This window comes from Pseudonaja textilis, chromosome 1, assembly GCF_049901715.1.
Source record: "Pseudonaja textilis isolate UNSWEBS1 chromosome 1, rPseTex1.2, whole genome shotgun sequence".
NCBI lineage: Eukaryota > Metazoa > Chordata > Lepidosauria > Squamata > Elapidae > Pseudonaja > Pseudonaja textilis.
The window spans coordinates 81,691,409-81,709,574 of record NC_141990.1 but is presented as its reverse complement, the minus strand read 5'-3'; the positions used below and the strand labels follow the sequence as shown (position 1 = coordinate 81,709,574).

Genomic DNA, 18,166 nt, shown 5'->3' with positions numbered 1-18,166 from the left:
GAATTCCTTATATGCCTGGATTTCTGAACCTCAACAACTTTAAAATGTGTGGACTTGGACTCTCTGAATTCCCCACACACCTTACAATTGTTGAGATTGTGGAAAGCTGAAGACCATATGGGAGATCAAACCCATCCTAAATGTAAAATCTGAATTGCGGATTATTACCTTACAAAACGCTTTTGGAGAAAACATATATTTTTGCCAAACATATATTTTTGTTTGATCATGATCAACTGAATCATGATGACTTTATTGGAGTCTAGTCTTGCATTTATACACATTTTTAGTAATCCTCCAGCATTGGTTAATTTTGGTGAGTTGATAGTGTAATAGTAAATAAAATAAAAAATAAAAATAAGTACATAAATAATAAAAAATAAATAAATAAATAAAAAACCCTAACCGGTCCTTGAAAATGTGTTCCTGCGTGAAACTGGTCCCTGGTACAAAAAAGGTTGGGGACCACTGCTGTATATTAAACTAATGTACACTAATCTGAGCCAAATTGAGTCTGGCACTTTTATTTTAAAAGGAAAATACTAATCGTTGATTTCGTAATAGGCCACTGGAGAACTGAAATTTTGAGTAGTTTGGAGAACCGACAAATATCTGCATGGCGATTTTATAGTATTTGTTTATATTTCACAATCCTCTGCAAGGAACAGTATCAGTAAGATGGAGGTGGATGAAGAATAAGATGCTTGGGCAGTCTGTAAGAATGGAATATCCATCATTTTCTAAGCAAGCTCTCTAGACTGCAGTTTTTCTAAGTCCCAAAATATTGCCATTGGCCATTGGAAACTGGAAACGTCCTATATTTCCCATTGGGGGGTGAATTTATAGGGAACTTGTGAAATTAATTGTATACACTGAAAATTGTTAATTGTTAAAAAAGACAACATTGCTGTATTGTTAGCATATGATTCATGTGACTTCCTTTAACACCAGTAAAATATATTGAATTAAAATATCATTTTAAGATCATACAATTCAGAAATTTGAGGGGCTGTAGTCAGGAATATTGGGTGTGCTATTGAGCTATTAAGCTCTGTTTGATTGAGTTCTTGATAGCTGGTTAATTTGTTGAACAGATAATAGCACAGCAAAAGCTCACATTTTTATTGCTTTGCCTGAAGAAGAGGGCTTCTTCAGGCATAATGGTAAGGTAAATCTGGAGAACATCTAAAGGGAATCATTTCTTGCACGCACTGATAAAACCAGAACCTGAACAGGAGCATCACCAAGCTTTCTGGATAGCTAGTATATCCATGCAGAGCAGGAAAAATATGAGTTGGTACATTTGCTCTAATCATTCTGAAAATACTGGGATTTATTGATTAAATGAATTTACCCAGCTGTCCAGCTCAATCTTGTGTGCATAGTTCACAATGCAAAACATAAAAAAATCATAAAGGAACATTTCATTAAAACTGAGAACCCCAAAGACTATATTCTAGTCATATTATGGATACCTGGCTCTACTGACAACCTAACCTTAGCGATTGTGAGAAAAACAGCTCTTCAGCTTATGTATCCATTGAAGAATTTAACTTCTGTTTAATCATTTATAATAGAATGTTGTGCGTAATTGAGATTTATCCATGAGAATTCTTTATTATAGATATGCCTCTTTTTATTCAGTCAGATGGTAGAAGGGCATTAACAATAGCACTTAGACTTATCATAGTGCTTTACAGCCTTTTCTAAGCAGTTTACAGAGTCAGCAGATTGCCCCCAACAATCTGGGTCCTCATTTTACTGGCCTCAGAAGGATGGAAGGCTGAGTCAATCTTGAGCTGGTAAGAATCGAATTGCTGAACGGCAGTCAGCCGCCAGTCAGCAGAAGTAGCTTGCACTACTGCATTCTAACCACTCACCAATCACCACTTTAAAGTGATGGATGTCACCAGGTCATTGAAGTTCCACGCTTTATAACATATTCACATGTTAAAGGGAGGCAGAGCTTCAATCACCTAATGGTGCCTGCCATTTTGAAGCTAGTGACTCACTTCAGAAACTCTTAGGACAGTAGGCACAACTTTTGATTTACCTCAAGCCAATTCTAAGCTGAAATATTGCCAGTGAATTTTGATTGCACATGGTATCTCTCAAATGGTAATGCTTTGTATACCATATCAACTATGTTTAAAAAGAGGGAAATAATTAAAGAAAATCGCTAACTCTTGTATCTTCATTGTTCACACTCAAGAAGATTATTAAGCTGTTCTTTCATATGTCCTCAGTCATCCAAATTTCTATTTTTTTTTTATTATCAAGAAATGCCATCCAGCAAAAAGAGATTTCAGTGTATGAAAGATTTTTTTCCCTGCCAGCCTTGCATTTCAAAATCACTGCATTTCCCCAGGTTCTTAGGGGTTTAACCTTTAGTTCAATTTTATTATTTAGAGCAGATTCTTGGGTGATATCTGAATGATGATAAAGGTCAAGCCTATATGGAATTATAATGGATCATAGCACTGCAAAGCTTGAGAAATCCTTTCTTACTGATATTGTGATTCACTGTATTTTATTTTTGCTAAAACAATAATTTATAATACAAAATAATAATTTGGGTAGGAGGTATAGATGCATTGATGTATCCCTATTGTTCACAACTGTACTATGATTCAGTTCAAAGGTCTAGTATGATTAATTATCAGAACTAATTGCTGTCTAATTTATATATCATCCTAGATTATATTCTTTCTGTTTTATTCTACGATTGGCATATGTTTCTGCTTGGATGATTTTTTACATAAGAATGGTAAAATATCATTATTTGATTGAAATTTCCCTATTTAGGCTAGAACCAGCAGACCTATTGATGGAATTTGATGTATTGTTTTATATTGTTAGGATTACGCCGACACCCCTTGGAGAAGGGAAGAGCACTGTGACAATTGGCTTGGTCCAAGCACTGACAGCCCACCTTAAAATAAATTCCTTTGCCTGCCTGAGACAGCCTTCTCAAGGACCTACTTTTGGTGTTAAAGGTAAGCATTACTTTCTCAAAGAAGAGCAGGCAGTTTGAAAATCATAGGAGGGTTGGCTGGTGGCATCATGTTATTGACAGAGAAGATAGGGCCAAAAGTTGCGGACTTTTTGAAATGGCTTAACACAGGAGTTGCCAAACCTGGCAACTTTTAAGACTTGTGTTCTTCAGCTCCCAGAATTCCTTGGCCCTCCATGCTGGCTGGGGAATTCTGGGAGTTGGAAACCATAAGTCTTATAGTTGTCAAAATTAGAGAGCCCCGTTTTAGCTGTTTGTAAGGTAGTGCACACAAAAAACCAAAACCATGGCTACTAATACTACCCTTATTCTAAGTTTGCAGTAGCATCTTGCAAATTTGAAAATGAACGCACTTCTCCCCTTCCCTACCTTTACTTTCCAGAGAATTAGGAAATGTCTCTTCTAAGACACTTTTTGCACCCCATTAATCCTCTGGATTCAAATGTTGTTTGTCAGACTATTCTCTAGGCTATGACTCTTATTCTTGCCTCTCAAGGCTATTTTCACAGCTCATTACATCACCTTAAGTTTTAGACACAGTGTTTGTTTTTTTAAACTCCCCTCCCCGTATGAAAAGGAAGCCAATTTGAGAAGAATAAATTTGTTTCATTCCTTAAATCCCGGAAGCTATAGCTGAGGAAAGCTGATGCTTTTAATACAGTGTGTTAGTTTGGAAAAGGTGTTGGCAGTCTCCTGAGTTTTAACCTTCAAATGCTTGCAATCCTTCAAACCTTTCCAAATTCACCAAACGTTTACCCTGTTCCAAGGGTTTTCTGAGGTGTTCTCACAGACCCAAAAGATGCTGGAGACAATAGGCAATCCAAATCTGATATAAGAAAATTGGATTAGCTTCCTGATCATAATCCTGAGCTGAGCAAGGGAAGGAATGTCAGGTTGAAATGAGGGGAAATCATGACCTCTATCACCCACAGTTTGCTAACATGTTCTCTTCATTGTGTAGGAGGAGCAGCAGGAGGTGGATATTCTCAAGTCATACCCATGGAGGAGGTAAACAAATATTTGCCTTGGAAAACTAATTGTCCTCTGCATTGAGAAAGAGTAAAGGCACAGAAATGATTCTTCTGTGAAATTAATTTAAATAGCAACCCAACTTTAATTTTTAAATAATGACCAGTTTGGGCAAAGATAATTTGCTGCCTGAGTTGGGGTACACATTTCATCTTTGATAACATTGCAGGACATCCCAGATTCAGACACAAGAAGAACTTCCAAATACAAGGGTTAAGCCAGGCAGTCCTAGAAAGAAGTGACTCCCTAGTTTCTAGTGCCCTCCACCCCCCCAAAATCAACCTTCCTCTGCTTATACCAGGGTCTATCCTGAAAATTTCATTTTGTGTAGCGGTTTGCATGTGATCTTAGATCAAGGGGCTCTACTCATGGTCACTCATGCCCTAGTCATGTCTCAGTTAAACTACCGCAATGCAGTCCACATGGGGCTGCCTTTGAAGAGCATCTAGAAAATTCAGCTGGTGCAAAATACAGTGGAACAAGCAATTACACTTCACGAGCTGCTTTGGTATCCAATTTATTTCCAGGCCCAATTCAAGGTGGTGGTGTTGAACTTTAAAGCCCTTATGGCATGGGGCCACGTTATTTGGAAACCACCTCTGGCCAATTTCATCTGCCCGTCTCGCTAGATCTAGTAGAGAGGGCAAGTTACAGGTTTCATCATCTAGGAAGCTACTTTTAGTGGACCATAGAGAGTGGGCCTTCTCTGAAGTAGTGCCGAAATTGTGTGGACTTTTCTCCCCACTGAGGTAAGGTTGGCCTCATCTCTTTGAGCTTCTGAAGGTCACTCAAGACTCGGTTGTATCACCAGGCCTGGTGACCCAAGGGAGTGAGTGAGCTAGTCCCTTCTTCTAAATTTTATTTTAGCTTTTTTTTGTAGATGTTTTAATTGTTAATAATTGTAATAACATTTGTGGGTGTTTATTGATTGTTTTAACTTGTATCACTTGTTCTGTGAGATGTGTGGCTATATAAATTAAGTAGGTAGATGATGGACAGACACCTGAACAGACTCATTCATTCATTGGATTAATTTTCTCAGGGATATTAATTAAACATTTCAATTAAGAAAACATATGAAATGTTTTACTTGCCACCCAGATTTCTTACAGAGTCTGAGATAGATTCATAGTTATTTTAAAACACATGTCATTTTTGTTCCTCTTTATCCAAATCATAAGTCAAAATGATTTCTAAATGGATCTGTGCAAATCACCCACAGCCTGCCACATTAAAAAAGTAACATTTTCAACTTTCCTGTATGAATTTCTGCTTAGGTCATGAGAACTCAGTTATTGAACACAGAACTGGGATCATCTATAATGTAGTAAATCACTTCAATCACGACAGTTATGATTCCATAATATTTCAAACTGCTCATCTGAACTACTAATCCCAGAAGTGAATGTTTGGGTGGGTTGAAACAACTGACACTAGTTTAATGGAGTGTGCAAAAAGAATGTCTTTTTCATATTTCATTCCTATATAGTTCAACCTTCACTTAACTGGTGATATTCATGCCATTACTGCAGCAAATAATTTGCTGGCTGCTGCCATCGATGCTAGGACACTACACGAGAACACTCAGTCTGATAAGGTAAGAATAATCCTTCATTCCACGGTAATTTGCTGTGAAATGCAATTTTGAGAATATAATAATTAAAACCATTTCAAATATTTCATCATTGACCGCTAGGAGTTTGAAGGTCTGAGACTTCGAAAAGAAAAGAAAAGAAAAGTTGGTTTTTTCCCTTGCTTTGTTCCCTGTAAATCTTCCTTTCCTTCCTTCCTTCCTTCCTCCCTCCCTTCCTTCCTTCCTCCCTCCCCTCCTTCTTCTCCCTCCCTCCCTCCCTCCCTCCCTTCCTTCCTCCCTCCCCTCCTTCTTCCTTCTTTCCTATTATGAAGAGGTTTTTCTTAATGATGACAGAATGATTCAAAGCTTCAACCCCTTTCTGATCCTACCATGATTTTTAAAAACAATACATGTACAGCAGTTTTGGCCTTGGGGCTATTACTATTTTCAAAAAAAGGAGGTAGTGCCTACTCATGTTTGTAAACATTAATTGAGGGCTTCTCAACCGTGGCAAACTTTAAGACATGTGGTCTTCAACTCCCAGTATTCCCCAATCAGTATATGCTGACTGAGGAATTCTGGAAGTTGAAATCCATATGTCTTCAATTTAACCAGAGTTGAAAAACCTTGCAAATGGATTTGTTTCCCTGCCCCAGAAGTCTGATTAGGACTCAGTGAACTTGTGCTATACAGTTAGTCCTTGACTTACGCCCAAAATTTCTCTTCCTAAGTGAGACATTTGTTAAGTGAGTTGTGCCCCACTTTATGACCTTTCTTGCCACAGTTGTTAAGTTGTTAATCACTGCAATTGTGCAGTTAGTAACATGGTCATTAAGTGAATCTAGCTTCCCCATGGACTTTGTTGTCAGAAGGCCACAAAAGGTGATCAGATGACCCTGGGGCACTGCAACCATCATAAATAGGAACCACTTGCCAAGCATCTAAACCAGGATCATTTGACCATGGAGATGCTGCAATGGTCATACGTGTGAAAAATGCTCATAAATCACTTTCTTTGTAACTTTGAACAGTCATTGCCATTGTATTTGAACAGTCACTAAATTATACTGTTGTAAGTTGAGGACTACCTGTAGTGGGCAGAAATCTCTGTTTTTAGGGTAAAGGTAAAGGTGGTGCTCATCTCCGTTAGAAAGCCGAAGAACCAGCGCTGTCCAAAGATGTCTCCGTGGTTATGTGGCTGGCAAGACTAAATGCAGAAGGTGCACAGAACGCTGTTGCCTTCCCAACAAAGTGGTCCCTATTTTTCTACTTGCATTTTTACCTGCTTTCGAACTGCTAGGTTGGCAGAATCTGAGACCAGTAACGGGAGCTCACTCCATTACGCGGTGCAAGGGATTCGAACCGCCAACGTGCTGACCTTTCTGATCGACAAGCTCAGCATCTTAGCCACTGAGCCACTGTGTCCCTATTCAGATTTTTGGATTACCAACAAGAAAATAATGCCCCTAAACATTTCGCAATCAGGAAGAACACCTGTGCTGCCCTAGTGCCTTGGCTTTGAGATTTGTCAATGAAGAAAGCTTTTTTGTGGTTCAGAGGCTCATCTTTTCATTTCTGCTTGTTTAGTTTAAAAACTGTTTGTTGTGCTCATGCAATTATGTAAAGTTTGCATCAGACAGTATAATATGAAATCTGACACATTAAATTTGCTATCCTGGACCCATGATATATTATTAGAAATAGCCCAAAATTCTGGAGGGATGCAGAGGCCAAGTTGCCCGTTCAGGTATTCTTATTTTGAGAAAGATAGGTATGTAGCACCATTGATAGTGATCCCATAAATATACATAAATTTTTGAGCTGGAAAAGATACGCCCCATGACCTCCAGGACAGTCTTTTAATTGTGACATGTCACATTTAATGACTACATTTGATTGTTATACCTACTGTGTTTTCAAAAGGCATTTTGAAGTTGAAATAACTGTTGGGTCGAATATTTCTCTTGAAATGCATAGAATTTAGATAGAATTAGGCTTGACTAAGTTCTTGGTTTAGATTCAACATTACGTAAGCTTTAGTTTGATTTTCCCTTTCTCCTTTTACATCTGGCTCAAAAAAAGAATGGGAACTCCAGGGCAAAATGATGGCCACCTCTCAGTTCTGGGAGTTGCAATTCAATACTTGGGAGGGAACCAAGCTGGTGGAAACTCCATTTATGTGACTCAAAAATTAGTTCCAATCTGCTACATAAATAAGAACAGACTTAGTTTCCAGGGCCAGACTATTTAAGGTATTAGGCAAGGAAAAAAATTAGATTCCCTATCATAAATTCTCCAAGAGGACCGAGGGAGGGGTGATTAAATAAATGCTGTACTTAAGGAAAGAGTTATACTAAATGTAATTAAGGGACGGGTATAAGTGCACAATCGTGCCTACTGTCCCTGTCCTATTGTCCCCAATTATTAGTTCCTGTTTCCTATATTTAAATTTATGTTTATTCTTATTTCTATTGTGTTGGAAGCGTTTGACAAAATAAATAAATAATTCTGCCCCCTAAACCTGACACACAGTGGTATTTTCAGTTTTTTAGTCTTCAGTTCAGCTTTTCAGAGGAGTACTGGGCAGTCTGTTTGCCAAAGCCATCCTTTCCCATTCATGTGCATTTTATTAATTATGACACTTGCTTTGTTTCTTTTTAAAAAGGGGGAAATTTTTCTCAGAAGCTACAGTAAATGGAGGCATGTTTAGAAGAGCTTTGTAACATGGATATAAAGCTTGAACAGAATTATTACAGAGAAAGTTATGTCTATAATACCTGACTGGAATAACACTTCCCTTACTGATATTTACTGTTGTATTCTTTACAGGCCTTATATAATAGATTGGTTCCATTAGTCCATGGAGAAAGGAAATTTTCAGCTATACAACTTGCACGCATGAAAGTAAGTAGTTCTTTAATATCTTATAGAATATTTTGGAAAACATTGGTTTGGATTTCCCAAAGGTGCTTTTTCAAAAGACAAGTGGACTTTCTGGTTTTCCTTTGAAGTCGTTTTGCTTCTCATCCAAGAAGCTTCTTCAGCTTCTGTCCTCTTCAGTGAAGCTTCTTGGATGAGAAACAAAACATCTTCAAACAAAAACCAGAAAGTCCTCTTGAAAAAGCACCTTTGGGACAACCATGACTTGGATGGCTGAGAATCTCTATAGACAACTTATTTATTTTGAAAAGAAAAGCTTTTGGTTTGGTTTTAAAATAAATAAAGTTGATACAGACTTTAATGAGAAGAGGAGATTCTAATAAAGGCTGGCCTGGCTACACAAAAAATAGGATGAAGTAAATGTAATTGGAGAATGATTAAAGATGCTGATTTTGTCAAATGGAAAGCTGACAGCCCAGGTTCAAGACCTGAGCATTGCGCAATGAAGTGAACCCGCCGTTGCCTGCCTCAGCTCCTGTCCATCTAGCAGTTCGAAAACATGCAGATGCGAGTAGATAAATAGATATCACTTCGGTGAGAAGGTAACAGCATTCTGTGCAGCTCAGCATATAGTTATGCTGGCCACATGACCATGGAAATATCTTGGGACGATACTGGCTCCCTCAACTGAGAAATAGAGATAAGCACTGCCCCCTAGAGCAGAGGTCTCCAAACTTGGCAACTTTAAGACTTGTGGACTCCCACTCCCAGAATTCCTGAGGAGTCCACAAGTCTTAAAGTTGCCAAGTTTGGAGACCTCTGCCCTAGAGTGATACCTGACTAGACAGGGGAAACATTTACTTTTACCTTTAAATGTAACTATTTGCTTCCATTATATGGAATTCTATATGGGGTTAGGGAATTCCTCTAAAAGAGAACGGGAAAGCATTTTCATGTGCTTTCAGCAACTTACATTTTTACTGCTGTTAAAAAGTGGTTCATAGCTTTAAGTTACAACTCAAAGAACCTTGAAGTGAATAAAAATATTGACTTTTAAATACAGTATATTTATACTCTTTGGTTGTTCAACTCTAAGCAAACCACCAGGCTCTGAATCACCACATAGGGATGGGGGAAATGATTATGTATAGACTGCCCACATCTATGCAAAAAGCAAGGTAGATTCAGAATAATTATATGCTCCGGGGTTATTTAAGAAGCTGGAGAAATCTTTAAATTAATGGCACATATTACTTGGGTAGGGGATGCTGAAAAGATTATGTAGATATCTTGCTGAAATTTCTTGATTTTTCTCACTGACAGACTACAAATAGTAGACTGGAATTGTAAAACAATGGCAGGTAACTGTTTATCTTAACAGTTAAATGTCTTCCCTGGGAATTACTAAATTTGATTATGATTCTCAGTCTTGCAGAGGAAAGCAATCCAGCCATACATTTTGTATAAATTAAATGTAATTTAATTTCACGAATCAAATGCTAAAATTACTGTAGTTACTTAAAATGCTGGCCAACATATTTTTCAAAAAGTGAAGGAAAGAGAAAGAACTTAATTTAGAATGGAAATTATAATTATACAAATTGTAATACGTTTGAGACCACATCTTGATTATAATAATTGCAACATGTTGTTTTAGATAACATGAAAGCTTAATTTATGGGGCCAGCTATCACTTTTGATAACCATGGGATGGCATTGGGTGGCTGATAAGACAGTACTCCAAGAGGCAAATGTTCTTTATTTTTGATTTTCACTTGCATTTTGCACTGTCCAGTTGTTCTTCTTGAAAATAAAACAGGATAAGATGAGATCTATTTTTATATCTGCTGCAGAATACTTGGAGATACAGAATTAGGAAAGAAATTAGTCTCTTATCCCATTTTCCATTCACAATAGCCTTATCTACTTAAGCAGGTCATTCAAGATAGTTGTTTAACAACATACATTGGAGATTCAATAACTGCCTTCTATTGAGCCTCTTATTAGCAGTTCAGCTACTAGGTATACTGGGTGGCCACAGCAGGGAGATGAGCTCTGTAGGCAGCTGCATCCAGAATATTTTGTTACATTGAAGAGTCTCTGCTCCAAATATAGGGTCTTCCTTCTCATAAACTGGTTTACTGTAAAGATAGCTAAACTTCAATTTTGTGCTCCTTGGGGCAAACAGGACCTTCACCACCCAGTATCCTATAGACATATTTGTCTTCCGTTGTATGCAGTAATTACAGTAGTTTGATGGGGCTTATGATTTGTTTCATAATCTTTCAAACACTTTTGGTATGGATTGTTTCACACTTCGTTCCCAAGATATATTACTGATACTTGCTGCTGCTTTTCCTCCTGTTTCTTATTCCACTGGAAAAGAAAATTAAAACTGGAATGTCTATTGGAATGTCTGTCGCATAAACCACTGCCTGATTGATTTCTACATTAAGAAAAACTACAGTGGATCTGATCAGGCTTTGGGTGCCATGTAGGCACAATTTAGCATATATGAGAAGCAGTTATAGGCCATGAATAGGGCACAGGGGTACTATGGTCAGATGTGTAAGTTGTCAGCTCATAAAATATATCTATGGTCTTTTTAGAGTTGCCAACAGAAAGGAAGGGGGGAGCAGTGCAGCAGCTTGGAAACCGAAAGTGCATTCCATAAATAGTTTTCAAATATAGTAACTACGTGACTGAAGTTTCTGCTGTGCAAAATTCTAACTGGAGAACATGATTGATGACTCTTGGCTATGGATGTGTCCCATTGGAGAATATGAATTACAATACACCCAGGGGGTGGGGGGAAAACCAGGGTCAAGGGTGACAATGAATTATGTGTCTCAGAGTCAGCTACACCCAGGCAGTGCTGGACATTTTAACTCCCAATAAATCCTTTTGAAGTTTTGGAAATTTGGCTCAAGACTCATGATTTAAATGGGAGTAACTGCCAGAATCCTGACATAAGTTCTGTATCTGTCTCTATCTCTTTCTCTTTATTTGATTTTAGAGGCTCGGAATAACCAAAATGGATCCTAAAACATTAACTGCAGATGAGATTAACAAATTTGTGCGACTTGATATAGACACATCTACAATAACATGGCAAAGGGGTAGGTATTAAACAAAAGGTGTCTCCATCTAGTCTACTTTTCTCTTGCATAAAGTTATCGACTAGATACCTCCTGGAAAGTTTCAACCTTAACATAAACAATGACTTTTGATAGAAGCAGAGTTTTATATGCAGTTTTTGACAAAAGCTTCTTTTCAGAACTGATTCAGTTATTCAGTGAAAAGGAAAAGAAAACTGTTCATTTGCTTAACTATCTTTTGTGACCTGATAATGGTCTCTGGAAGCAGAGCAAAATCTGACATCCTGATTAATATTTTGGAAACATGTTAATAAGCATGGTCTTGATTTTTCCTGTATATTCCGTACTTTGAATTTTGAGAACTGGAAATATGATAAAAGTTCCCCTTCTTTTAACTCAGTGATTTTATTGCTCTGGGCTAAAGACCCACAAACGCCCGACATAAAAGCTATATAAATGTTCTTCCCATTCCTTAAGCTTTTTGCAATTCTTAGCGAATTTGGTGAATGTAACAATGTGAAAGATCCTGCTATAAGAATCCCACTCTCACCCAGAATAAAAGCATAGACAATTAGCATACGCAATTTGTGGTGGAAAGCTGTAGTGTAACTATCTTTGATTTCCTTAGTTTTTCATAATAATACCATAGCAACTGGAAATGGGAGAGTGTTGGTGACAATTATAAACACTGGCTTGATAATAGGTAAGCCAAAGCATGTAAATTGTGGGTCTTCCTCAAAATTATACATATCCTGTGAGTGTGTGAAAGTATTAGGATGGCGTATTTTTGTCGCAGTCCACTTATGACTTTCACAGGTCCCATTTCCTGAAAAACCTGCATTTAGAATTGGATGAAGGGATCATAAATAACAGTGTTGACTGTTTCTCCAGTAGGAATTTGTTGAAGGAGCGTACAACCCTGTGACATATTTTTTTCTGATATCAAGAAATACAAAAGGAGAGGGTTTGCCTTAAGACGTAACCACACACATTTCATTGTTTTATTGATTGCTGTAGCTAGTAGGAGATATTTATGCTATTTCCATGTAATCAGGTCCCTGACTGGCCATGACTTCTGTTTGTCTCGAAGGGGCCTAAGCAGGGGTGGGATATGACAGGGTTAACTACCGGTTCGGGATTTACGAGCTTCCCTGCACCCTGTGAGCCGCGCGCCTGTAAATCGTCATCGGCACGCTGTGTGCAGAGACGCAGCCTTTGAAACAACCCTCTTTTCCTGCTTTTTTAACTGCAGCTATGCCTCGTTCGGCAGCTGAAGTTGAAAAATCAGGAAATAAAGATCAGGTAAGAGCCCAGGTGGGCAGGTGGGCAAAAACATCAGCAGACATAGAACTGGTTCGATGTCTGCTGCTCTTCAGAGCTACCGGTTCTACAGAGGTGGACAGAACCGATAGAAACCCACCCCTGGGCCTAGGCACCTCTTCCTGGATGTGGCCCTTTGCTGTCTGCTGTCATCAAATCTAAGACTGTCACAGGCTGATTTTGGTCATAGAATAGAAGTATATTTTTGGCAGATGGAATTTAGCATACTAAGTAATTCTAGAACAAATACATAATGCACTTTGGTAAATCTAGGTTGCACTAGGGTAAATCTAGGTTACTTGTCTATGTATACATCCTATCAAAAAATTATAAACTTGTCCCCATTTTAGATGTAACATGGAACACCCTGTAAATTAGTCATTGCTTTCTTCTTCCATGATGTTGCAAGGTATAGTTTTCCTTCCAGAATGAGTAATAAAAATCAAAAGAGTCAAGAAAATATCTGTAACTCGAAGGGTTTTTTAAATGTTCTGTATTTGTGTTCTACAAAATGTTATTTTAGAAAGCTTGTTTGATTTTTGTACATTAGTGGTGGTTTTTCCATATGCATATTGAATTTAAATACCATCTAATGTCTTATAAACAAAAAGCCTTCCTTAAATGTCTGCATTCTCCATTGCAGTAGAAGAGCATGTCCTTCCAAATTTTAATTTTATTTCTTTATTGAACAAATGTATCACCCCTCTACCAGAAGGAAATTTGGGTGGTAAATAGAATAAAAACATATTACTTAAAAAGACCATTTAGAATATGCTCATTGTTCACCTAAATGTAAAGGTAAAGACTCTTTCAAGTCAATTTTAACTCCTGGTAACTTCATGGACATGTCAGTGTTGTTTTCTCCATAGCACTATGATCTTCCTTCTTCTGGGACTTTTATTTTTTATTTGTCTAACAGTCTAACCTAGAGTTTTGGTGTTCCCTGGAAATCTGTCATCCAAATATTAATAGAGTCTTTAAATTTGTTAAATTATCTTTATTTCCAACCATTATTGGCTCCAAGGGTAATTTGGATTGTTTTAATTGAAAAATGAGATTCCAATGATGAATGTTCAGAAAAATGGTCAATTTGGGGGGAATTCTAAGAAGAGGTCATTCTATCTTTGTCGCTGAAAAGTTAAGTTTTCCTATAGACAAAGTTTAGTGAAGATAATTTTATAGAAGGTTTTTTTATGTGATTTTGCTAAGCAATATTTTGAAATGCCTTTTTCTTCAGAGTTTTGCAGCATAAATTCAGCGCCAGGAAAATACACCAAGACAAATTCCTTGTGTGTCCAATCACGCTTGGCCAGTAAAGTATTCTATAATGGCTGATGGTTCATTTAACATCTTTATAAACATATTAAGTAAATTTTACAATACAAGTTGTAGATTTCTCCAACATGGAGCAAACTCAAACACAAGCAGACATGTTACAGGTTCAGAGCAGAGCTCTAATTTTCAGCAAGCAAGCTAGTTTCTCTTTCACTTTAGAGCTGTGCACTAGTTTTCAGCGAGCAAGCAGAGGAGAGAAGCAGTTTCGTTTTCAACAGACAGACTCAGAACTTAACATAGCTTCAGAGCTGCAGAGCTTAATATATAGAGCCACGCCTAGACTCTCTCTTTAAGTTTCAGCCCTCAATTCAGCTCTCATTGGCTGACCTTGTTACTAAGCTCTGTTCCAGTTCATGAATATACTCTGACACTTTTGACTTTGTGTTTATGTTAAAATATTAATAATTTACACTCCGGAATGAATATTTTAAATATTTTAATAATCGTATTGCAAAAAATGTCATTATTCTAGTCCCATGTATAAGTTTGCAGCAAAATTCAACCATGCAAAAAATTGTTATTCTGTCCTGCTACAGTTCCACGCTTCCATAGCGTTTCAAAAGAATAACATACATTAAAGATAATGAAATATGTGGATACTTAAATTATATTTATAACATATTAACAAGGTGACATGTGCAAACATTTCCCACCCAATTCTCGTAGAAAAACAGAAGCTTTGATACTTTAGTAAATATTTCAACTATTTATTTTCCTTTCAGTGGTGGATACAAATGATAGATTCCTTAGAAAAATAACAATTGGCCAAGCAAATACAGAGAAGGGATTTTCTCGCCAGGTAAGTAAAGTTCCAATACACTGTATGTTTGAGATTAAATTTCATGTAGACTTTATGATGCTCTGTTCCTGCTATTATTTCAGTAAATTGATATACGAAGGCTTAGAAATGAATAAATCTTCACCATAACTTGACATACAGTTTAAGATAATTATTTCTGTTTCTGTTAAACATAACTGATGTTAATTCCAGGAGTTCAATCCGCTTTTAATAGCATAGGAATAATTTCATTTCAGCATAGAATTAGATAGAATTTGAAAAAATATGTAGAAATAGAACTCAATGGTATTTATGTATTGATAAATTAACTCAAAAATGACATGGATGAAACGGCCACCTTGAGTATACTCTTGAGAGCACTTCAGAGCCTATTGCTAAACAAAATAGAGTGGAACCTCAGATCGCAAATGCTTCTGTTCGCAACCAAATTGGGTGACGACCAGTATTTTTGGCAAAATTGTTTCTGGTCGTGAACACATCTTCGGGTGGTGACCAGACACAGCCGCAGCGATTTTCCCCGCTGCAGTGATTTCCCCTTTAGTGCCAGGTGCCAATTTTTTTTGTCCACGCATGTGCAGAGGGTCGTGCTTCCGGTCACGACCAAATCTGGTTGCAGTCGAAGTCCTGGAACGGATTATGATCATGACCCAAGGTTCCACTGTAAATATAAGAGAAAGATATCATATGGAATATACAACCTCCTTCAAGCTTAATGTGATTGGCAGGTGGTCCTAGTTCTTTCTATAAACATAGCTAAAAAACTAACTAGATAAGGAATTGGTCTTCCAAATAACCATAAAGGCAATGTTGTCCTTTACTACGTTGAATGAGAGAGTATGTTATATAAGGTTTCCCTAGGGCTACACGGATCAAACCATTTAGCCACCATTCCTAGCACTCAGGTAGGTACTTAGCTCTTGGGATGTTACCTAGCACCATGCTGATCTTGCTGAGCTTTATAGAACAGTAGAGAACAATATAAAATAAATACAAAATAAAAACAATATAAAATATAAAAATACAAGTGAGCTAGCTATACATGGTGTCTAAAAAAACTGCAGATTGTTTTGTTGTTTTCTTAGCAAGAATATGCAAGTGGTTTCCATGATCTTCTGGGTATTATTGTTTTTTTTTTTAACTTCCCAGTCTGACAGCTGTGAGACTATGCTAGGCATGCAGGAGATCTAGTTATGAGCTTTGAATGTCTATTTTCTATAACTTTCCTTTTCTGTTCACAGACTCAGTTTGATATAGCTGTTGCAAGTGAAATAATGGCAATATTAGCATTAACCAGTAGCTTGTCTGATATGAAAGAGAGACTGGGAAAGATTGTAATTGCTAATAACACAAAAGGGCAACCTGTGACAGCAGAAGATTTGGTATGTATTATTTATTTATAATGTTTTTATAATGTTTCAGTGGTTGACAAGCAGCAACATAATATAAAATAATACAGTAATCATAAAAATAGTCAATTTTATCAAATAATAATACAAGCAAACATGAAATAGAATAGAATAGAATACTTTATTGGCCAAGTGTGATTGGACACACAAGGAATTTGTCTTGGTGTAAATACTCTCAGTATACATAAAGAAAAAATACATTCGTTAAGAATCAAGAATCATAATGTACAACACTAAAGATAGTCATAAAGTACAATCAACAATCAAATCATACTAGGAAACAGTCAATATAATTTGTAAGGATACAAGTGATAAAGTTACAGTCCTACAATCACAAGTGGGAGGGGATGGGTGATAAGGAGTGATGAGAAGATTAACAGAAATAGTAGTGCACACTTTGTAAATAGTTGAACAGTGTTGAGGGAATTATTTGTTTAGCAGAATGATGGCTTTTGGGAAAAATCTGTCCTTGTATCTAGTTGTTCTGGTGTCCAGTGCTCTATAGTGTCGTTTTGAGGGAAGGAGTTGAAACAGTTTAAGTCCGGTATATGAGGGGTCTGTAAATATTTTCACAGCCCTCTTTTTGACTTGTGCAGTATACAGGTCCTCGATTGAAGGCGGGTGGGTAGTAATTGTTTTTTCTGCAGTCCTAATTATCCTCTGAAGTCTGTGTCTTTCCTGTTGGGTTGCAGAACCAAACCAGACAGTTATAGAGGTGCAGATGACAAGGCTCAATAATTCCTCTGTAGAACTGTATCAGCAGCTCCTTGGGCAGTTTCAGCTTTCTGAGTTGGCACATAAAATCATAAAACAATACCATATATAGTGCCAGACAAAACCTCATCAGTTCCCCAATACTGCTACCTACATAGGTCTCTGTCCCCAAATGCATGCTGGAAAAGTGAGGGTAGAAATCTTATAGCTGGCAGGAGTGCAGGAGCTACTCTCCTGTTAAAAACATTTTCAAACACTGTATCTTAACAAGGAACGGAAAGCAAGCACTCTGTATAAGCACTCTATCTCTTTCGGCTTTGTTTAGAGTAATCGATCTCAATCAGCCTTTAAGGCAATGTTGGCAAACCTTTTCAGTACTGAGTGCCAAAATGAGAGTGTGCGCATAAGCATTGGAAACTGGAAGAGCATCTCCCTGGCATGCACGCAGGAGTGCCGGAAACCGGAAAAGCAGCTCCCCAGTGCACATGCATGCCAGCCACCTGGTTTTCTGGTTTCTGGCATACATGCGTGCATGAAAAGCATGTGGCTGGCACTCATGGACACACCAGAAACTGAAAACTCAGCTTCCTGGTGCACGCATGCAACTGCTCTTCCGGTTTCCTGCGCTCACGCACGTAAAGAACACGCGCGCCGGAACCCAGAAGAGAAATGGAAAACAGCTGGCATGTCCAGAGAGATGGCTCTGCGTACTACTTCCAGCACGCGTGCCATAGGTTCTAAAGCATGTAGGATTTGAAAGGGAATCCCAACATCTTGAAATGCACCTGAAAATATATCAGCAACGGATATAGGATCCATGGTGGAAAATGCCAAGACTACTGCAAATAGTAAAGAACACAGGACACTGGTTCCCACAGTATTGTGTTTTGTGGCCATTTTGAGTTTTCCCTATTAACGTGCAGAGCATTCCATTTTGCTTTTTTTTTTTTTGCATGAGCTTTAAGCATGCAGTGTTTTTTGAAAATGTTTTTGGGGGTT

The 18,166-nt window shown here is 37.6% G+C and overlaps 1 protein-coding gene across 1 annotated transcript in view; it reads left to right on the top strand.

Moving 5' to 3' along the window:
* MTHFD1L (methylenetetrahydrofolate dehydrogenase (NADP+ dependent) 1 like) overlaps positions 1 to 18,166 on the top strand; it is a 122,509-nt gene that overhangs the window by 36,255 nt on the left and 68,088 nt on the right. The window contains exons 12-18 of the mRNA XM_026705657.2: positions 2,860 to 2,996; positions 3,975 to 4,021; positions 5,532 to 5,639; positions 8,445 to 8,519; positions 11,512 to 11,614; positions 14,971 to 15,047; positions 16,286 to 16,426. Of these exons, the coding sequence (XP_026561442.2) occupies positions 2,860 to 2,996; positions 3,975 to 4,021; positions 5,532 to 5,639; positions 8,445 to 8,519; positions 11,512 to 11,614; positions 14,971 to 15,047; positions 16,286 to 16,426 (688 nt within the window). The remainder of the gene's footprint in view (positions 1 to 2,859; positions 2,997 to 3,974; positions 4,022 to 5,531; positions 5,640 to 8,444; positions 8,520 to 11,511; positions 11,615 to 14,970; positions 15,048 to 16,285; positions 16,427 to 18,166) is intronic.